The sequence below is a fragment of the Eleginops maclovinus genome, chromosome 1 (genome assembly GCF_036324505.1).
Source record: "Eleginops maclovinus isolate JMC-PN-2008 ecotype Puerto Natales chromosome 1, JC_Emac_rtc_rv5, whole genome shotgun sequence".
Taxonomy (NCBI): Eukaryota; Metazoa; Chordata; class Actinopteri; order Perciformes; family Eleginopidae; genus Eleginops; species Eleginops maclovinus.
In genome coordinates, this window is record NC_086349.1 from 13,633,422 (window position 1) to 13,656,574 (window position 23,153).

At 38.4% G+C, this 23,153-nt stretch overlaps 3 protein-coding genes across 5 annotated transcripts; 1 reads left to right on the forward strand and 2 right to left on the reverse strand.

Moving 5' to 3' along the window:
- The first annotated feature begins 612 nt into the window (after positions 1–612).
- Positions 613–8,065, forward strand: amigo1 (adhesion molecule with Ig-like domain 1). Its single transcript, XM_063911018.1, has 2 exons — positions 613–1,039; positions 2,243–8,065. Exon 2 carries the CDS (start codon positions 2,347–2,349, stop codon positions 3,889–3,891), a length of 1,545 nt encoding a protein of 514 aa, XP_063767088.1. The 5' UTR covers positions 613–1,039; positions 2,243–2,346; the 3' UTR covers positions 3,892–8,065.
- A 1,161-nt stretch (positions 8,066–9,226) lies between these two features.
- Positions 9,227–15,245, reverse strand: atxn7l2b (ataxin 7-like 2b). Of its 2 annotated transcripts, XR_010167586.1 has the most exons (10): positions 15,103–15,245; positions 14,446–14,517; positions 14,058–14,367; positions 13,352–13,596; positions 12,993–13,075; positions 12,665–12,819; positions 12,029–12,206; positions 11,663–11,784; positions 10,114–10,799; positions 9,227–9,923 (listed from the first exon to the last, which is right to left on the reverse strand). XR_010167586.1 is itself a non-coding variant. In XM_063903019.1 (9 exons), the coding sequence occupies exons 1-9, from the start codon at positions 15,197–15,199 to the stop codon at positions 10,187–10,189; spliced, it is 1,875 nt and encodes a 624-aa protein (XP_063759089.1). In that variant the 5' UTR covers positions 15,200–15,245; the 3' UTR covers positions 9,229–10,186. The 2 variants fall into 2 exon arrangements, 1 of the variants encoding a protein (XP_063759089.1); XM_063903019.1 differs by having other exon boundaries at positions 9,229–10,799.
- Positions 15,246–16,200: 955 nt separating this feature from the next.
- sypl2b (synaptophysin-like 2b) lies at positions 16,201–19,965 on the reverse strand. Of its 2 annotated transcripts, none has more exons than XM_063891061.1 (6): positions 19,741–19,965; positions 19,532–19,609; positions 18,353–18,471; positions 18,035–18,239; positions 17,402–17,593; positions 16,201–17,311 (listed from the first exon to the last, which is right to left on the reverse strand). In XM_063891061.1, exons 1-6 carry the CDS (start codon positions 19,756–19,758, stop codon positions 17,189–17,191), a joined length of 735 nt encoding a protein of 244 aa, XP_063747131.1. In that variant the 5' UTR covers positions 19,759–19,965; the 3' UTR covers positions 16,201–17,188. The 2 variants fall into 2 exon arrangements, with proteins under 2 accessions (XP_063747131.1, XP_063747122.1); XM_063891052.1 differs by having other exon boundaries at positions 19,532–19,645; positions 19,741–19,926.
- Between the last annotated feature and the right edge of the window lie 3,188 nt (positions 19,966–23,153).

Sequence of the window (23,153 nt, forward strand, 5' to 3'; positions counted from 1 at the left end):
ATTGCTAACATATTCAGCTGTCAGATGTTAGTGTGAAAGATGGCCTGGGGAAAAGGAAAGTGCTTGGCCAGATTCAGCTACATGTTGGCGACATACAGTATATGTCTCATTTAGATAAGAAATACAAGAACATCCATCTACCTGGGTGTTTTTTTCACCTGTTAAAAAAGGTAAACATCACAAAAATGGTTATAGCTGTACCACTTTTGGTTGACAATGAGACTGCAATGTGATATCTTTAAATTGGACCAACAGGTCAACAGGACATTATAATGAGGGGAAAGATCAAAGTGTCACAAACAAGATATTGAATATTGAGTGTATTACATATGGCTGAGCTCCTAATTGATCATATTAGACTGAGTGTGATCGTGATGAAGATGTAAAACTATCATAGTAACTGTTTCCTATACATATACAGCCATTATACTGTAATAGCAAATGATCAAAGCCCGTTGGACTTAATTTCAGCTCACTCGGGTTATCACTATTTGTGCGTCTTTGCAGCGCCTCTTGCGTGCGACACCTTGGGCAACAGTGCCTTCTGGGTTTGAGAGCACCACCTCTGTCGAAAACACGTCAGCCACTGCAGCAGCAGCCGGCCTGCGAGGAGCCACAGGAAGCTTGTGAGCTGCAGACTGCTCATTATCTCCATGGCTGCTGATGAGAGTCGACAGGAGCCGAACCTGCCCGAAATGAGCCATCTCTGTGCAAAGGAAGGATGTGCGTTCGTGCTCATGATATGTCCAGTTGATTAACACAGGGTCGCTCATCGGGTTGTTGTCAGCAGTTAAGAACGTATTCTCTTTACGTAATATTTTTCCCCCCAATTATGCACAGGGTATATTGATGCCGCGTGGACCAGGATTATTTTGACGAGGAGATCTCTAGTGCTCTCCCCTCCTCCCCACATCCGCTGTTGTCCTCAACAGCAGACGCACGGACTCATTCAGACTGGGAATATTTGTCTGGAGCACCGTTGTAAAGAGGCGAGGAGCCGTTTTAATCAAATACAACATCTCTCCATCATAGGTTGAAGGTAGGTGTTTCCTTGGTCTCTTTCCGCATCTCTCGGCTCACGTTTCCATGTTGTGCGCGTTTGTTTTCGAGCAGAATGGTGCAATGCAACGTTTGCACTGCTGTTCCTCAAATTGATAAGGACATTTCAGAAGATGACATAACGAAGGCTAATATTTGCATGATTTCACATTATTATTAGTTTTCTGTATTTTAGTGTGGAATGGTCTCTTTCGGTCTGAGAAGGAGAGAGAAAGAGAGTGAGAGAGTGTGTGTGTGTGTGTGTGTGTGTGTGTGTGTGTGTGTGTGTGTGTGTGTGTGTGTGTGTGTGTGTGTGTGTGTGTGTGTGTGTGTGTGTGTGTGTGTGTGTGTGAGAGGGGATTTAAGAAGAGGAAGGAAATCAATGCATGTTCCTTCCAGGAGTGTGAATGCACTTGTTTTAAAGGAAGCAGCAGGAGGGAGATGGCATTGTATACAATATATGCGTGATGAGGCTGAGAGAGTGGCTCTTTACATGTCATACTGCATGTCCACAAGGGTACAGAAGTGAGAAGTTACTTAAGACATTTACTTAAGTACTGTGCAGTATGCATAATGCATAAGCCTTTAATATTTTACTTTTGAATAACATTGAGATCTAGCTAAATTACTTTACTTTTTTGTGTATTAAACTTCTACTTGCAAAAAACAGAACATTTAAAAAGATGGATTTTTAGGGTTGTAACCACGCTTAATAAAGTAGTGATACTGATTGCCACTACATTAAAATAATATACTACTTCTCAATGAATATTATTACTTTTATTAATTAAATAAATACATGCTAGCTACTTTATGTTTGTTTACGACTAATCAAGGTGTGTTTATTAGAATGTTACCTACAGTATGGAATAAAGGGATCATATTTGAACATGACATGGTTATTTACCTATATAGACAAACAGTTTACAGCATCTGTAACAGCAGCTTCACAACTTATCTCGTGTTTGTCTTAAAGGACTCGTCAATGTGGGAGTGACAGTAAGTTCACGTTTTCAGAGTTTTCTGTGAACACAACATTTGTATCTCAGATTTCCATTGTGGTAGTGTGGGATTTGAATACTTTCCCTTTGTTTCATAAATGTACATACGTTTTCGTAGTCTTATAAAAATAATAGTCATATACAAAGCACAATGTGTACTTCCGTCTATTAATAATATCTGTTTTTGTTTTTGCTTTTTTCAGCCTTCAGTCAGCAAATGCCCAGGAATCGTCCAACTGCTCCTCCCTGTTGTTCTCTGAGAATGGGATCGTAGTAAACCTCTCTGGGATTTAAATAAACCGCTAGCATGTTGCAGCCTTCCACCAGAACAGGTGACTGCCTGTTGGAAACATTACCTCATTGGAGAAAGCGTCAAAGCTGGGTCCTCTCCTTGACTCTTTGCATGGCTCTCCTCTGGCTTCCAGGGGCAACGGCATCAACCCTTAACTGCCACAAGACATGCATCTGCGCCTCAAACATAGTGAGCTGCTCTAAGATGAATCTGACTTACGTCCCGACAAGTATACCACTCTACACTGTTGTGCTGGATATCAGCTACAATGAGATAGAACGGCTGCGATCTGACTGGACCCCGATCAAACTCCCGAAGCTCCATAACCTCCTCCTCAGCCATAATGGTCTCAACTTCCTTTCTTCAGAGGCTTTCATAAATGTGAAGCAACTACGTTACTTGGACCTGTCCTCTAACAACCTGGAACTGCTGGATGAGTTCATCTTTGAGCCTTTGGTCAACCTGGAGGTCCTCTTGCTGTACAATAACCACATTTCCCAGATTAACCGCGCAGCCTTTATCAGCATGATCAAACTTCAGAAGCTCTACCTTAGCCAGAACCAAATCTCCCGTTTTCCAGCGGAGCTGGTAAAAGAAAAGTCCCGCCTAGAGAACCTTAGTCTGCTGGATGTGTCCTCCAACAAAATCAAGATATTACCCATTGAAGAGCTCCAGGAACTGCCTGCCTGGATTAAAAATGGCCTCTACTTTCACAATAACCCTCTGCTGTGTCACTGTGATCTCTACACACTCCTCGCCCATTGGTACATTCGAAAGCTCAACTCTGCAGTGGACTTTAAAGAGGAATACACGTGTATTCTGCCTGGCCCTCAAAAAATCAAAGTGGGTGTTTTTGAACTCAGCGGTGATCACATGAACTGCAGCACATTCAAGGAGGCGGATGAAGAAGCATTTCTGGAGCAGAGGCTGATCCTTGGCTGTGATACCAAACACAAGAACATGGTAAAGACCTGGATTATGCCTGGTAATGTCGTGGTAAAGCCTGGAAGCAACCAAACTGCCAAAGTGGTGCAAGATGGAAAGTTGCAGATTAATCCGGTGAGGAACGAGGACTCTGGGACTTACACTTGCTTTGCGACAAGCGCTGCCTTCAATGAAACAATCTACGTGGTGCTGAAGGTCCACAACTTTACCATGAACGGGATTGGGGACTCCCTGAACACAGCTTACACAACCTTAGTGGGCTGTCTGGCCAGTGTGGTGCTGGTGCTTATGTATCTTTACCTGACGCCGTGTCGCTGCTTCTGCTGCCCCAATAAAGGAAAGACGCGGGGTGAGGACAGCATCCACTCGTCCATGCTCAGTGTGACACCGACCCATGACGACCCAGCGCTGAAGGCCGATCTAAACAGGCATGTGGCATTCATAGACTCCAAGGACTTGCAGGGCCAGAACGGCAAGCTAAACCCCAATGGGGATGGGGATGATGATGAGGATGATATGGATGCAGAGGCTGGTTCTCTTATGAAGGGGAAGAGGAAGAAGTCAGTAGCAGAGTCCATAAGCTCCGTCTTCTCAGACACTCCAATGGTGGTCTGAGGTGTTACCGGCAATGACGATGGATGCTACGACTGGGGGTATATGGTACAACATTAGCCATGTTTTAGTTAATATAGACAGTAACTGTGACTTTGGCAGAGAAAACAAAGAAGGCTTTTCATCTGTAGTTGCTGGCAAGTGGAAATAAGGATTTTAAAGGGAGTTTTTAAAAAAAAACTGTCCTGTTGTCAAGAAGTACAAGAAGCAGGACTTTTCCAGCATTTTAATCTGTAGCACCTAATATTCATACTGTGAAGGAATGGCAGTGTACATGGAGATTGGAAACTAATGAAGTCTTATGAGAGTGAAATGTAGGTGATATATTGTCAATATAAGCACTCAGGAAGTGATCCATTAAACTGCGTGTGGAAAATACATGTGATACAATGCAAAGGTTGAAAGTGGACCCATTGCTGGCTCATACTTATTATTATTACAAAGACTAGAATAGATTGCATCTTACCTAAACATTAGAGCATAGACCTCTGTTTACCACTCTTCTATTAACACAGGGACAGAGACTCAGATAGGGCACCGTCACAAGGCTGTGAGTACATCTATCTTTAAACTTGAGTCATCTATAGAGGAACTGCATGCCATAACCCCACATTACAGGTCCCTAACCAATCTGTATGTGGGTAAATAAAATGTGCATTCATTGGAAGTTTAGTCATTTGTATTAAAAAAAAGTAGTAGCACAAACATTAAATCAAGCAGGTAATTTCCACTGTACTTCATAGCTGATACCTGCAATGTACTAAGATATACTTTGTCAGGCTAATCTTTATGCTTTATTTTGATCTGATGTATAGTCTTTTGTGTAGCGATGTAGGGGAAAGCAATTTAGAGGGATTAATTGACATAGAGTATAGTATACACCAGTGGTGTAAAGTAACTAAGTATATTTAGTCAAGTACTGTACTTAAGTACAATTCTGAGGCACTTGTGCTTTACTTGAGTATTTCCATTTTAGGTTACTTTGTACTTCTACCCCACTACAATTCAGAGGTAAATATTGGACTTTTATTCCACTTCATTTACGTCGTATACCTTTAGTTACTTTTCAGATTTGGATAAGGAAATCAAATATGATCAACACTTAAATAAGACTTTAATAACACCTACATTAAATTCACCACCTACCCAGCAGTAAATCAAATAATTAAAATGTGTTCCACCTTTACAAGCTTGTGAGTTTACCACCACAGGTATAAACTAGTTAGCCAGCTCGAGGCAGCTCACTGCTTATGAGAAAATTGTGCATCAAATGAGTTTTCCTAACAAAACAAAAACCTTACAGAATTAAATACGCCTAAGGCAGACACTCAAGCCAAAACGCTTCTTGGTTAAATTTGATTTTTATTCTGAATGTAAAATATGCACCTTATTCAAAACCCTGAATATTATAATGTACATTGCTTAAAAAATAAATTAGGAAAACACTTTAAGTATTCATATCATAAATTATGTAGTAGATTTAAATATTGAATTTAGCATTTTGCATAGCTGCAAGATTACAAATGTTTTTGTCCCGTGGTAGGTAGAACAATCTGTATGTGGTATTAACAGGTAAAGATGCCAAATAATAAAACCCTCAGAGTACAGGATACTTTGAGTAATTCAGATGCTACACGAGAGAGATTATTTTGAGTTTCAAGTTACTGACAACAAACTCTTGTAAAACAGAAGGCACATGTTCCTTCAGAAAATAACTTATAAAAATAACTGAATTTATAGTAAAGCGCATTTTCTAAGCAAGACACCTTGTATGCTATGCATATTACATTAACTAGGTTTTAAACAGGCAACAAGAAAGTGGGATTAAACTGTGCAGTGTTTGTGTCGTAATACAGTGCTGGCCCGGCGTAAATGCTAATTGCATCTTTTGATGGGATGCGGCTTCCCATGTCTTTGTCTCTGTGAGCAGGAGGGGATAGGTGTGTTATCATGAGTCACAGCAACACAAAGCCATTCTCTGTGGCTCCCTGTTCACTGACAGCCTCGATTCAGCTCAGAATGTGTTAGCTTCGTTTGTGTACCTTTTGTGTGTTTGTCATTACAAGGCTGCCCTCGCTGAAGTTCAAAAGCAATCATTTAAACAGGCAGTGAATGGGATGCCCTTTAAGTAGTCTCTAATTTGGTTACGAGGCAAACGCCTGGAGCTTTTATTAAACATGTTGTCCACCACTGACTCTTATGATTGGAAAAATATAATATTAGAACTTGGAAATAATAGTGTTTGAATTTATTTCTGTGTGCGGTTTAGTTTCCCACTCTAACACTACAGCACAAATAAGAACAGATTGGTATGTTAATTCACATACATATTGCAAATAAATGTCAGAATAGCTCTCAAATGGTAAAATTCACAAGCGGAATACGTTTTTACGCAAAATTGATGTTATATTCACGGTTGCAGTGTGCAACTCAGGATCTGCTGTGAGTGGGTGAGAAAAGGAAGTCACACTTATCATAGAGGTGGTGCGTGAATCATGCCACTCTCGCACACCAGGTGGAAAAACATCAAATATACCACAAGACGCATTAAAATAAAGCCACATTTAGCCCTTCTGCTGGCAGGCTGAAATTGGCAAAGAATCTCGCTCGCTTTTAGGGATCGAACACCTGAGTATTTCCCTCTATAGTTAAAGTGTTCTGTCCCTTCTTTCTCATCATGGGCTCAGTATAAAACATCTTGGAATTCAAACCATGGCCACTCAAAGCTGCATGAGGATCTACTAGATGGCAGTCACATTATCTCAAATGAGACACTAAAATGATGCAGAGATGGCTGTTGAAGAGCCCACATTGAGCTGGCAGACCATTAAAGAAAAATGTGTTTGCCCAGCAAAAAAACAATGTCAATTGAGTTAAATCTGCTGTAGTCAATGTCACTTACACTGCAAGTTGCATGTGTGTACAAAGAAAACTAAGTGCTATTGGTAAGGTCGTAACATAGAGGAAACGAGTGGCTTTGTTCTCTCCAAAGCAAATCTGCCTCCCTATATATATCTATATATACAGTATATATATGTATTAAGACTCATTTTTCTGTGTTCAGTATTAGTTAGTTGTGTACTGCTATGTTCTACCGGTATACTGACTGTGTTCTTGTATATTCTAATGTTGTTGATCATTTAGCATTACGTCCGCTGCTGTTAATTGTTTCAACATTCAAGTCTGGACCATAAATGTTCTTTTTTAAGCGGGGTGGGTTTTCATTTTTTTAATGACATAGGATGTATTTTACACTTAACTCTGCTTAACAATATAGTTAAACAGAAAATATATATTGAACATGTATCAAAAACTATAAGAGGAGGGCCAGTTTTGAATTTGTTGATATCTCCAAATGGGCAGTGAGTATGTAGCCACCAGTTATTTTCAGTCAGCATCAAAAAGCCATAAGGTATTCAAAGAGAACGCAGAGCTTTATCAGATTGGTGGCTGTGTCAGGTGATGTAAAGAGTTGTAGGGTTAGTTATCAATGGGGTACTTTCCAACCATTACAGCAACAACTGTAGAGGCAAAACATATTTTTTATAAAAGCCACCAATGTAGAGAAAAATCAAGAGACCCATTCAAATACACCAATGAATTCTTCAAATACAATGGGTTCTGAATGGATATGAAGACATAGGGCAAAGAAATCTTCTCAGGACCGTTTCAGTTTCTAATGTATTGTGATGCATGAATGTTTTCACATTTGCAGCATCAGTAGAACAACATCTTCAGATCTCTACAGTTCACAGGCCCTTTGCATTAACTGTTCGCTAAATGATCACTTATCATAAATTAGAGAATTAGAAAAAGGAGTGGTCTCTGCCCGAAAAACATCTATCTCTGTTCTTCTGATTATGTAGTAGCAATTACGGAAACATCCTTGAAGTTGTGAAGTTAAATCGTGTGCTGCCTTAACAGCGTGCAACTACAACAGTCCACAGGAAATGGATGGAGCTTTTAAACGCATTAAAAGCACTGAGTTGTTGACCACTGCTTCAAAAGACAAGCTGGTGGGCCACTGCCCTAATATCAGAAAGGTCTCACAGCTATAGTGGAACGGCTTTGCATGGTTTGCTTAAGATCTTCTCTGAATGCAGGATAGGTGCAACCTAGAAGGCATTAAAGATAAAGAATACTGATCATTTGACCTAATAAAAAGATCTACACTTTTTGTGGAGTCCATTTTTATTTCCAGAAATGTTCCTCTATTTATTTGCTTTAAATCTTTGTGAAATCCGAGGGTAAAGCTGTGACATTTTGGCCAAATTACTATGCCATAGCTGGAATTGGTAGATATTGCAGTAGAAGCATGGTGGGATATATGAGTGACTAACTGGATATTAGGTACATTTCTTATAACAGCTGTGTTGGAAGCACGATCTAAATAAATCAAGTGTGCATTAACTCCCTGAAAGTTATAACTGTTTATAAGATAAGATGTACATTTATTAATCCCCGCTGGGAAATTCAGGAGTTTAAGCAGCAACAGTGAGGATGAAAAACAGGACAGTACGGTTTCATACAGGATAATACAATTAAATAACGTTTACATTCAAATGATGTACAGATTATTATGTTATCATGAACAGAGTGTGTTTGATTGTATTATTTGTCACATGACTACAATATGAAAGAGGGTTTATGAAAAATATTTGCTGTTTTAATTTGGCGAACATGGCTAAAGTTTCATCGTGATGCTTTTTCTTGGGAGCAAAAGTGACAGCTTAACACCATCTAGTGTTACAAGTTGGAGGTGCACTATGGTATGGTAACATTTAGATTTACTGGTCACTTCTATTTCTATTATAGTAACAGTCAAGACAAGAGTTGACAAACATATTTTTTGGCCTTATGCAACTTTATATTTGATAGATAATGCAATTTAAAATGTAAATACAACTATATTTGATGTAGAACATGAAGTAAAAATCATGAAAACATTCTAATAAAAAAGTGCATTTTCAAATTGTAATATAAAAAGATAAGAATAAGCTGAATGTATGACAGATGCGTTACAACAGAACAGCTCAAGCTCTAGGTAAGATACACTGCGTCTCTGACTGTTTATAATTATTTTTCAGTCTATACAATGTTCATCTGGTGTATGAACAACTATTTCACAAGCATTTCAGCAGTACACATATATACATACATATACATATATATATATATATACAAATAAAGTATATTTACCGTATATAAGAACAGATAAGCAGGTAGCACCATATTAAATAAGTTCAACTGGTTACTGTTGTCTTGTGATTATATAATTTAACACACATCTATTTACAACTTTGGTAATGCTTACCTATGCACCAAAACGTCATAAATAAGGAAGTAATTTCCCTATTAGAAGGTTTATAGTTAAAAAGTGTCTATATGGTTAAACATGGAGAAAACTGTTCAACTATTTTACAGATTTTCCATACTCAGATGGCTCAAACTGGAGTAAGAAATTAAAAAAATGGTCAAATAAACAATTGGGATAATCTGAGAAAAACTTTAAAATGCACCTGTCAATTCTCCTGAATTTTATCTGTAAGGCTGTAGTACAGGTCCAAAGACAGGAGACGCAGGGCCTTTAAGGATTCAAGAATTTTTTATTGTTTTTCCATGAGATGACTTTTAACTTTAGCAGCATGAGTAGTTCGAGGTATTTATACATTCTTACACAGGTAATAAACTGAGACATTTAGTCACATAGGAAAATCGACAGTTAGCAAAAATACACACATATTAATATGCAGACCAATATTTATTCCTGATATCTGTGCATACAAATGTTAAACAAAAAACACACACACACACACACACACACACACACACACACACACACACACACACACACACACACACACACACACACACACACACACACACACACACACACACACACACACACACACACACACACACACACACACACACACACACACACACACACACACACACACACACACACACACACACACACACACACACACACACCTCTTCCCCAAATGGTGTTTTTAAGGCTGGCCTCTATTTGGCTGTGAAGATAAGAGATAAGTTGTCACCTTCAAATGCAATGTTATTTGAACCATACAATCAAGTTCAGATGAAGAACATCTTCAGTGGTAATTATGTAATTTGAGGCTTAAATTGATGGATACACATTATAAAAAACATTGGTGTATGCGACCTACAGAATTTTGTGTCATAGCTGGCTTGTTTACTCACTCTTTAGGAGTTGGATTTTTTTCTCCAAGCCCAACGCATGCAGATCCCTGATATTCCTTCCATTCTGTCTGCTCTACCGGGAAGGGGAGGACAAGCGTTGACACTTGGAGGTTCTGGACAGTGAGGAGCTAAGAGGCGTTGACTCATTGCTGCCTTTGCGTTTTTCAGCAAGACCCCTGTGGTTGAAGGGCACACCCTGCTGCTGAATCCCTGGAGCCCTCGCTTTGCTGCGGGGGGAGCGTTGGAGCGAAGGGCATGGCTTCTTTACGTTTGAGAAAGTATCATTAACTGCTCCTTGAGAGGAGGGGACATGTGGCTGGCCCTTCTCATTGAGGGGGGGATCTCTGCTGCATTTGGAGGATTTGCCCTCACCCACATTAGACAGCATGGCAGCTTTCTGTGCTGCACTTGCATCTTGCATAAGCTCCTCCTCCTGCAGCCGTGCCTTGCCGACAGGGTTGCGCCGTTTGCCAGTCCCAATCCTTGGTGTTGCAGTGGAAGAAGGTGATTTGAAACTGCTAGATTTGTGCAGACTGGGTTTGGTTTCCAGTTGCCCCAGTGAGGTATACTCGAGGCTGAGGGAGCCAGTGGATTTGGAGGATCTTGCATCAATCCTGACAGCTGATCCTACAGCTGGGGCTGTGACCTTACATGACCTGAGACCTGATGATACTTGAGGCATTTTCCTGTAAATTCAAGGGGAAAAATGTAGCTCAAAGGGATTTGTTTTAAACATAATTAAAAAAGAAAAGAAAAACATCCAGGCAAGAGATCCGAGACAGCCTTAATTGGCAGTCAGGTAAGCTATTACTAAGATTGGACAGCTCCAAAAGTCACATAATAAGACAGGTACAGTTGTCTAGAGATGTGCATTTGACCCTCCAGCGTATACTACAATGGCTTCCCTGCTGTGTAAAGTACAATCATTGTTTTAAGTATGTAGGTTTGACGTTTAAACAATATTGGTTGTGCTGTATAGCATTTGTACATTCCTTAAGACTCCAGTGAGTAAAGCCCAGTTCGGCTAAAAGAGATCCTTATAAAGAACCCTGAATCAAATCAAGATATTCTCACTTATCCTGATATCCTGGTTCTGGTGGATCAGTTTCTGCCTCATTTTGTTATGACAGATTATCCAGTGGCTGATCCTTAAATATGTAACATAAAATCCCTGCGATTGTTTCTGTACAACTACCTGCTTTAGTTCCAAAATCTGATAAACAAATACACTAATTTTTGATGTTTTTTTTAAAAGACATTGAAAGCTACAGTGTTGAAAGGGGGGGATTGAGTTTTTCTTAAGAGTATATTAATGTTGTGACACCAAAGCATCCTTTTTCAAATGTTTATTTTAAAGGATATCTTTGCTCAGTATTAGATCAACACTTGTCCTTTTCTCATGACATAATTCAAAACTATGTAAATGGCAATGCACTATGCTCTTTAAATACTGTGTCCTCTATTGGTGTAAACTTTGAGGAAACTTTTTTCTTCATATCTTCATACTCAAATAGGTGAAATATCTATAAGGGAAAGCAGAGACACTCACTTCCACAAATGTGTGCTGACATGGTGCTCCAACATGGCACTGAGGGCAAACCGCAGGTGATGTAAACGCCGGTTGAAGGTGAAGATGCTGCAGCCCATTGTGCGGCATCCAAAAGTGCATAGCTGGAGAAGAGAAACCATTTTATAAATACAACAAAAACCCATATCCTTTTCAGAGGTGTAAACAGTTAGCTTAAAAATATAAAGATTTACGAATCAATTGAACCTTTTCTTTGAATTGAAAAAATGGAGAGAAAAATACTCAGTGTTTTTCAATATCCACATTTTTCCAAACTGCAAAGTAACTCTTCCCCTCCAAAAACGTTCATACTTTTGCACTGCACTGCTATACTCTATGTGCACTCACCCCGAGAGGTTTGGGGTGCCAGGTTGTGGCAGGCAGGTCTGTGGCTTCTTCCTTCTCATCGTCTTCACTCTGCTCGGCCGACAGCTGGCTCTGGTTGAATGCACGTTGAGGCGGTGCCTCCAATATCACAGCGCTGTCAAATTCCTCCTCTGGAACATTTTCTGATGGGTCCTCAGACCTGTTTTGAAAGCGAGAAAAACCAAACAAATGAGAACCATTCATTACACAGAATAAAGCAACACAATAGATACTCAACATGTACCGTCTGGATGATTTAACATTGCCATACACAACATTGTTTTTCTTGTATGCTTGTCATGTTGCCACTTTTACACGTGTACTGCCAACTAATAAAGAAAATTGTATAAAAACAGGTTTAAGTAGATATTGGTTGCAAAGCTTGCTGATAAGCCTCGACATACAGGTAATAAAGGTGTACATTAGGGCTCTGTAGTTAACATGCCATTACTCCCCCACTATACACATTTTACAAAAACCGGTGGTATGTCATTCTGTTGTTTAGCTTTCATATCATTGTGCCCTTGCCCTTCTCAGAAAATTATTTAGAGAACTACAAAATCAACTGCAGTGATAATTTCTATGTATTTTGGTAAATAAAATGTACTTATTCTATACCTGGGAATGTGACAGTTGTTGTTAAGTGTTTTACTGGTCCGAGTTGTTTTTGTATCCATAGCTTGACCTATGGAGGCTGGTTTCTGCTCCTCTGCCAACTGGGCAAGTGTCTTAGTCCTTCCCAATGCTTTATGCTGCTGGTGGATGGAATCAGTCTGTGTGGAGAGAACAGCACCGAAAGGCCGGCATTACATCCTATCTCAAACAAACTATTATCAGATAAATTCATCTTCTATGTTTCTGTTTAAGTAAAAAGAAAAGTATCTGTGAATAATGAACAACAATAAAGATACTGGTAATAATATTGAACAAAGCACTGAGAGTTTACATTGCATATAAGCTCCCGGCTGCACAGCTTCTTCCTCTCTGGGTCAGGAACTCCGCAGTGTTTGTTCAGATCATATTCTTTATCTATGGGAAATTAAGCAAACACACACAGACAGCATGATCCATCATGGGGGAAAATCACAGAACACAATATGGTCATTTCTCAAAAGCAAAATAAAATGTAAAACTAATATGTATAAAATATTATTATTATTATTATTATTATTATTATTATTATTATTCTACAATGTAAATCCTACTGGGTAAATCATACTAGTCCCAGGATAATATACTTTTTAATGGTCCATGGCAGAGATCAGCAGGACACAACAGATGTAGAAACATCAGCAGCAGACTTACTGCTGATGTTTTTGTAAATCCGGCTGTAGGTTCTTGTTCCCCGGTGAGGACAGAGGGACTCACTGGACTGCCCAGCTGTGGTCTTCTGCAGAGAGGGTCTCTCTGACGGAGAAGTGGAGGAGGAACAGTAGCCAGGGGGCAGAGGTCCTGAGTGCCAAGGAGGAACCCTGGGGTGAGGTGTGGATGAGGGGGAGGAGTGAGGAAGGGGGGCATTTTCCTGGGGGAACGTATCCACTGAAGGGAAACTGCAAAGGTAGTGTGAGAAGATATCTTCAAAATTAGTTCACAAAATGTATGCAAGGTTTGAAATGTAGACACAGCAGGAAAACAAAATCAAGGCAATAAAACTGAAAAAAACTACATAAACTTAAACAAAGCAGAGGTAACTTCCCAACAGTGCTCAACACTGATAACTGTCAAACGTGTATTAAACATTTGTGAATATAACTTAAATAAAGATAGAAACAGGGTAACATTATCAAAGATGTATTGCACATATAAACCATTTTTTCAAAAATCATATATTCAGATGTAACCTCTTTGTAATCATCCACATTTGATTGGGAAGTTACATTTAATTAAATATGTTTCTCAGTGAACTGTCATTGATTATGATTAGACATTTTGGGCAATTTTATGACCTAACATTGTTGCATGGTACAATGTACTCCCCAACACTGGAAGTAAATAATGCTAAAAGGTGTACCTCACTGCCTCCTTCTGGGCCTTGCTAGGCCTGTGCTGGTGTGCAGGTTGTGCTGCCGAGGAGGGGGCGCTGACTTCATGACCTCTGCCATCTTTCTGCCACTCTTTAGAGCGGGAATGATTTGAAGAGGGACGAACAGAACGGGGTCTCTGCTGTGGTGCCGGAGTCTGTCCACACATCTTACTGAGAGGACCATGCCGCCTCTCACAGTGCTTCTCAAAGGCCTGAGGCTTCACCACCTGGCCACAGTGGCTGCACACCACCAGATACATCTCATCATGTGCAGGGCAGTGGCCAAATGTGTGCATGTCTAACCAGGAGAAAACAAAACAGAATTAATGGAAAACATCTCAGTATGAGGGTTTCAATAAAAGGGATTGAGTCTCACCTTCTCTCCTGAGGGTCATGGTGTCATAGCGGTTCCTCCCATTCTTGCTGCTGTCTTCAACATAAGACCCAGCTGTATGAAAAGCAAACACTTTCAGCATGAAATGTTGGGAGGGGGTATTGCGGATCAGGTCGTTCACATCAGTCCGTGGTTCAGATTTGTGGATTCGCTGTATATTACTATGATTTCTAAAGTTTTCTAAATAAAATGTGCGTCTTTAAACCTCTCATACCTAAGATATACCCGTTGTCTACAACCTCTTGTTATTTGGTCAGGTCGCAAACATTTTTGCTATTAGCGAACTGGATAAATCCTACTTAGAAACGTCAGTGTTGTTGTTTGGTGTGACAGTAGCTGGTAGGCTAACGCTAACGGTGCAATCACCTGTTCACAGGTAAACATCTTGCGTTGTATTTACCAGCTAGTGTTTTATGACTACATTACAAAATGACAAAGAAAAATGATTTTAATTAGTTGTTTTTGTTTGTTGCCAGATAACATTCCTAGCAAACTCCCGCTGCACTAGGACCCAGCGGGTCTTTTGTTTGGGTCGCGCTTTATGCCGCTCTATGTGTATGTGGTAACAACAAATAAATCACAGGACTAGGACACTGTGACATGATGGAGACCAGTTCCGGGACAGGGGATGCGACTCACCGTCAGATGGCAAAATATTCGCCCTATCTACCCAACAATTCCAGTTTAATCCGACAAAATCGTCGAGATTAGGATTTCGCCGATCCAAAGCAGCCATTGCTGCTCTAGCGCGTTCACGAGGTGATACTGTCAGTTCACGCGCAGCACATCCGCGTCATTAAGCTCGTCCCCGATTCCACAGGAGTAATATTAAAGATGGACTACAAAGGAGCGTTTCCAAACGTTTTTGAAAACCATATGATGCAAAAGGTCCACATCTGTGTTACTTTGTCACTTGACTTGTTCCATAAAAGGTATTTATTACAAGCTGTATTACAACACAACTTAGTGAAAAAGGTTTTTTTTAATATCAAAGTGTAATATTGAAATTATTTAATACACAATTTAAGGTAAATGGATACATTGGATAATTAGGGTAGTGTTTGGTATGTACTTCAAAATCAAACTCATAATTTTCTAAGCTCTTACAAGAGGTTTACTGCCTAAAACAATGAAATGGGACTATATTCAATCACGCATGATTTAATAATTAATAAATTACAGTTTACTGAAATGTTTAAGTTTCTCCTTTGCCTCACTATATCCAATACATTTAAAGAGTGGGTGGAAAATGTGTATAGTGGTGGAAATGTTATTTAGAAAAAAAGTATTCCAACAAAATAGTAGCACTTAGTTGTCTTAAGGCAAGGTTGACCCAGAATTGTAAGCATAAATGTATCAGGCACTGATATTTTCAAATCTGCTTGACAAAATGATCCCTTGACTGGCCTGATGGGTCAGGGGGTTGTTTATGGTGTCAGCTGATGATGATACAAGCAGCTAGTCTGCCACCTAGTGAATATCAAACTGTATGCATGCTACCTATAGATTTGTTTGCCAAATGCCTTAAAAGGTATAACCCTCAGATTTCAGCTCATCAAGGATCAAAAGAAGAAAGTGTGGCATTACTACTTATAGTCCGAGTTGTGAATCTTAGACTCAGTACAAGATAGGTGCAAGATATTATTTACCTGACTAGTAACAATCATTATGTGATCTATGTATGTGTGCTTTCACCAGTGCAACCATCAGGCGTAAAATCAGACACGTTACAACAAGTGCAGTTCTTACTTTTAATGATGCATGGCATTTCATGTCCACACAGTATTTCCCTGAAGTAACACATCTCCAGTCTCATCTAGGCTATATCAAATTAGGAAATACAAAAGAAAGCTCATCTTATAACATAGTGGAGGTAGAAAGCAAAAGCAATAAAAACTGTTAATTGTAACATGTTAGAGATTATTAAATTGTTTCTAAACGCTAGCTAACGCTGCTCACTTTATGGTACATTGGCTTTGAAATAAGTTAGGACTTTGCTTGAGTAATTTATAAAATGGAACATAATAAACATTGAGGCAAAAGATTGAAAAATAATTTTAGTAAATGCAAATTTAATGTTTAATGTTTTAACGGATATATCCTTTATATCGAACATATTATTCTAAAACACAGACATTTTCTTCATTTTCTTAGTGAGGTGATGAAGTGCATGCAACATAACACAAACAATTTGCTTTCACCAATTAGAAATAATCTAATAATGGCAACTGGATTTTTAGGAGTGGACTAAAACTAGCTTTTGGCCAGACTTATAATAATAAATTCACTTCAAGTATTTAATATTAATAGCTATTTTGTACTTCAAACACTCAACAGCCCTGAGTTTCTTTGTAAAAATGCTTATGGCAGAAGTGATCTATGGATCGAAGTTTGGCAAAGTGATGCTACATTAGGATTTATCACAAGGCGGCACAATTTACAGCTACAGCTCCATTTAAAAAGAGGCCCTTTGCTGTGGAAACCTGGGTATAATTATGTTAAAACAAGCAAACTAAGAATAACATGTTGACTTTTACAATTTGCTATATTGGTTTATCTTTGGACAATTCAAGTTACTGTTTTTTTTAATGTGTTTTATTTAAAAAAGCCTTTAACAGACAGTTAATACAAAATGTTTGGAAATAATGTCTCATCAATTAGTACCAAAATGAGTTCTTCAATAATCCTACATTTTAGACAATTTTGAAATGAGTAAGCTGTGCAGTTATGATGGGCTGACTCCCCCCTCCACATCCGCAGGCTGGTTGGCTGATTTGTGGAAAGGTGTTTCCTTGAAAATGAACCAGCAGCTGCCACACCACAGGATTAGGTTAAGAAAACCAAAAATCTGCCAAAGAACAAGACATAAGTCAATCATCCCAGAATGTGGCACACAAGTTTATGTATTTCGGAAAAAACTAATTTGAGTACAACTTACCACAGAGGCGTTTAGTCGGCCCATGTGAGGCGTAGCGCCTGGGGTACATTTATTTCCAGCACCAATGCAAACATCAGATAAGGTCACAATGTTAATAGGACTAGTGGCCCACTTCACATCGGACAAGCCTTTAGCCCAAGCAGAAGTTGATGCCAACCACAAAAAGGCAAAGGCTGCAGTCACCAACAGGTCCTTGGAGAAGAAGAGTGATGAGTCAAAACAATTTAACTGACACTGATAGCTACACTAAAGCAGCTTTCATGGTTCAAGTACATAGTGCTATTTGTTTCCTTGTTGCTTGGGAATGACACCCTTCCCTGTTTCATTTACACCACTCTGTTAAATGTACCTTCTCTGACCTCTAGTTGGATTCTAGGATAAACTGGACTCAGTGAAATCCAGCAGCTAGAGTCAAATGCAACGTTTTTACACAAAAAGCAATGTAAATACAAAATTGCCTGCCTAAATAAGATTACATTAATTTCTGTAAAAAATAGTTCTTTGGTGTCATCGCTAAATGTATACACCAGCTAAGAGAACACACATGCAACACCTTCTTGCTTCAGAAGGACCTAGCCAGGCACAAGCATTTCCCCAAAACAACTGTTAATAAGGAAAATGTGAAAAACATACCACAGTGGGGCCACGACCAGATTCTCTATACACGTGCTGGAAGCCCAAGTAGAGGACGAGTGTGGCTGTGGTGTAGAGAAATGCCAACACTCCAATGCAGACGTAAAACTGTGCAGAGGATGTGTGGTCTCCTGTCAGGAAGTACGGAGTGGTGGTAGTTTGGTTGATTTTGCAGTCAGGGACATAATACGGATGCTGCATCAACCTGTATAAACACAGATATATATTGTTAATGATGACACTCCTAGATTAAACACTTATTTCCATAAGCTGGATCCTATCTGTGAAGGAGTGTGCGACTGGTTAGCTCAAACACACCTGAATGGGTAGTTAAAGTCTGCCTCTATTTCTTGAATGACACTCCCTTTGCACTGGACGTTGATACTGGATGAGCCGCTGTACCCTCCAGTCGTGGCAAAGGCAAATATGGCAAACACCTAAAGCCGCAGACAAAAAAGATAGGGAGGGACACATTGTCTTACTAGTACTGATCAAACTGTTACACACACACTTCCTTTTTTTATTGTGCAACACACTTTTGACAGGAAATCACCGGATGCCATCACTATGCAGCGTTATCAAAAACCAGGTCCTTCGATTCAATACCGATACTAAGACTAGTAGTTATATAGGCCTTCTAATTTATATCACCAGTGATGTTAAGTAACTAAGTGGATTAATCAAGTACTGTACTCAGGTAGAATTTTGAGATACTTTACTTGAGTACTTCAATTTAGAATTTTGCTACTAAATACTTTTTTACTCAACTATATTTATTCAATATTTTTTGTTACTTTGCAGATTTGCAACACTGAAAAGACTTTAGTTGAACCTGGAGTAACATTCACAAGCTACCCTGAAGCATACAAAGTAATTTACATTAGCTGCACCTTTACCAGCTTTGATAACATATTGGTGCATCAATAATTATAATCAAAACATATATACTATTTATTAATCTGAAATAGGCTGGTCTGCATAATGAGTATTTTTGGTACTTTACGTATATGTTGATATATTCCACCAATATTTTCTACTTTTACTTTTTTTGATGGCAAGACTTTTACTTGAAACTGAGTATTCCTAAACTCTGGTACTTTTATTTAAGTACAAGATCCGAGTACTTTTTCCACCTCCGGCTTGCACAATGTAGGCCTACCGTTATTTGATTAGAGATGTCATCAACTATAGCAGTAACCACATAAAAGTACTTCTCTATATTATAATATCATTAGCTACATTAAACATGCATACACACATTAGCTACCAGTGTGTGCTACATAGCTGGTGGTTACTGATGGTACTGGTGTCGACTGATAGACACCGCCTGATCTAGCTTACATACCATATTTGAAACAGTGTTATTGGTGTCACAGCTTCGCAAAGCGTGCAGTGGTCACAAGACAAACAGCATAATCAATTTCTGCGACCAGGGATGGACAGCAAATGTTTAACACATCACAGGCCATATGGTAAAAGAGATTTGGACAAACTTACCCATTGTAGCAAACGAATAAATGCCAAAGGCTCTTTCAAAGGTCCCAGATCTAGAGAGAACCCCGAAGACATCACTTTCTGAGGAGAAATAAACACACTATGAGAGAGAGACGTCTGCGGAAGAAGTTGCAAAAAAGTAGGTGTGTTATATATATTTTTTTAAAGTGTGCGCCATTAACCGATTTCACTCTTCCTGTAAATGTTGTTACCTGGGCAACGGTTTCCATCGTGTGTTTGCAGATAAAGGACTATGTGTATCGATGATGTCTCTTATCTCTGCAGCTCCTTCGCTCTCAGATCTTCAGGCTTCTCAAACTTTTCTCAAACTTCAGCAAGTCGAAGTGTGAACACGTGATCACTGACAGTTAGGCGTCGACATGGCCGCTGCTGCCGGAATGAGCAGTCACTGTTTTCGTCTCAACAGCCAAGTGCTATGTTTGAGTCTAAAAGACCAGAGGTGGAGAAAGTACTCAGATCTTGTACTTAAGTAAAAGTAAAACTAGCACAGTTTAAGAATACACTCTTGCAAGAAAAAGTCCTGCAATCAAAATGTTACTGAAGTAAAAGCACATAAGTATTAGAAACAAAATACTTAAAGTACCAAAAGTACTCATAATGCAGATAGTCCCATTCCAGAATAATTTATGTTTTGAGTACAATTAATGACGCATTCATGTGGTTATCTAAGCTGGTATAGGTCCACCTAGTTTTAATTACTTTGTATACTGCAGGGTACCTTGTGAATTTTACTCCAGGTTTAACTCCTTTTTTAGTCTCTTAAAATTGTACTTGTTTTGTACAGTACCTGTGTAAATGTTCTTAGTTACTTTACACCATTGGCTATAGACTATACACTAAACTGTTGATCACAAAATACAGTGGTTGATAGTAACAGACTACATTTACACATGTATTTTACTTATGTACAGTTTTGAAGTGTTTGTATTGTACCTGAGTATTTTCTGTTTATGCTATGCAATGAAGCCTACTTTTACTTAACTTTATTTTTTCCCCCGCCTTAGTAACTAGTTTTATATTATTAGCTTATATAAAATATGAATCAATTATTAGATAAATATTGACAAATAATTATGGTTTAAGATATCCAGCAGCAGAATATAAAGTAATTCAAATTAGCACTACATTTACCATCTGTGATGAACACCCTAATAATAATCATAATCCAGTAATTAAAGATATATGATTCTAAAATGGGCCTCTATGCATAACAATTACATTTGGTAAGTTAAGTATATTTTAATGCTGACACTGTTGTACTTTTACTTATGTAAGATTTTGAATGCAGGACTTCTACTTGTAACTGAATATTTTTTTAATGTCATTTTGCTACTTTTACTTAAATAAAAGTTTGGAGTACTTCTTCAACCACTGCAAAAATAATACATGCTGCCATAACACTTATATGCAATACTCTGGTTTATTCATGCAATAAAAGGCCTACTTAATTTCTTTGTGTAAACTGTAAAATTCAACATTTCCTTATATCGATTTTCCCGATTTTATTGAAGGCATTATAAATATATTTTAAACCCATATTTCTTATTGATGTGTTTCTTTATAATTGCTTTAAATACTTTGTTAAATATTTCTAATTTATAAAACCACATTTACAGTAATATTGTATACTTGATTTTTAAAAATATGTCATGTTACACCAGAGTATGGATTAACGGATAGTTGAGTTATTACAAGTGGTGGTGATGGTGGCAAGTTACTGAGTTGCATTTACTCAAGTGCTTTACTTAATTACACTTTTAGGTTTTTTATACTTTTTGCTTGAGTATATATATTATATGCTACTTTATCCTTATTTTTATTGATCTTTTATGATGGCCCCCTTCACGTGGTAATCTGGTTGTGTTTCTACAGATATATTTGCTCAAGATATGATATTGATGACAGTGGCAAACTTTGTGCTGCTTCCAAAAAACAGAAAGTAGGATGTCAATGCTTAAAATTATTCATGCACTTCATAATTTCTGTCTTAAGAACCAAACTTGACACAAAATGGAAGAAATGCTAATAACAGCCTCATCACAATTTAGAAAATGGGATGAGAGGTATATGTGTAAGGTATAAGATGAATGTATTATATTTGCCTGTATAGCAAAAACTTTCTTATACTTCATGGTATTTATATACTTATAATAGAATGATTGAAAGAATGAAATTAGATAAAGATACTTAGAAGAAACAAGGATCTCACTTCAAAAGAAGTCACCATTTCTTTAAATATAACATGAGCCTTACTTAACTAAACCCTTTTATACAAAGCACGCCATATGTGTTTCCTATGAGTCTAATCATTTTATGCAGAACTCATTCACACAAATGCTGTCCATGTGACTTTTGGGGATTTTTTGGGAGATGTACAAATTACATGTAATTCCTCTCTGTTTGGGTTAAACTCATGGTTAAAAGGGAAATTTAGTACCATTTCATATTTGCATACCGTCACCAAACATACAAGATGCAGCCAAAAAGGAAAATCTGGATCTTTGTGGAAAAATACGTCTCTTGTTATAACAGAGTAAATCTCCATGGAATAAGAGTGGCTTTGTTCTCCACCTTTTAATAGTTGACTGGGCTGCCATGGGGGAGGGGCAGAAACTCCATTGTACAGTCTCTTTGTGGAGGAATGCTGCTCTACAGATTAGATTGTTTGGCTTTCTGAGTGAATCTGGGAATCAAGAAATACACAGGCAAGACATGATACATATAATCCTGATCATCCTGATTGCATTTAAAGCTGCCATGAGATGACACCTTTCTGTTGTTGCTGCAAGCTTGCAAACTTGTCAAACAGGTTATGCCACTTGATAGGCTAGAGATGAACATAAGGGAATACTCAGCACGCCTATCTTATACAGAACCTCCCATGTTTACCAACAGAGTTTCAGTTTTCCTGCTGTGACAAGGCAACACAATCCTCTTGCCCAAGCAGACGTTCACAGAGTAGATGACTTGGCAACTTCAAGGATACTTTAAACTGCATATTGTTATGTTGGGATTATAGTTTGTGTTCTGCATTATACAAATATTCAGTCAGTTCCATGGCGGATACGGGTACAGGATTTTCCCCCTACATCACATGACCAGTAGTCATGGGTTCGTTATGACTTGCACTGTCCCATCACATGCCCAAATTTAATCAAGAACCCTAAATTACTCATTCCAACCAACCAAATGTAACAATTCAGCAAGCTATATAATAAAAACGTCTCTTTGCAGGAGATCATATGATGAGCTTTAATTCCTATGTTCTTCTTGACAAGAAGAAGAACTACAATTGTCACACCAAAGTTTTGTATATGACAATAAAACCTTGATTCTTTGAATCTTGAATGAAAGTTTGATTGAATTATTGAATATTATACTCAAGGCTTTTTAGATTTTAATGTACAACATATTCAACAACACAGGGAATTTCACACATCAAACACAAAACATATATTTTTCTTTAAAACAAACCATAAGCCTTATTACTGAGTGATAGAGCCAGGTGAGCCAATTAATTACAAAGACGCTCTTACTGTATATTCTCATAATTTAAGATTAGCTAACCTGTTTTTAAATTAGACGTGTTTTGTCTCCCCAAATG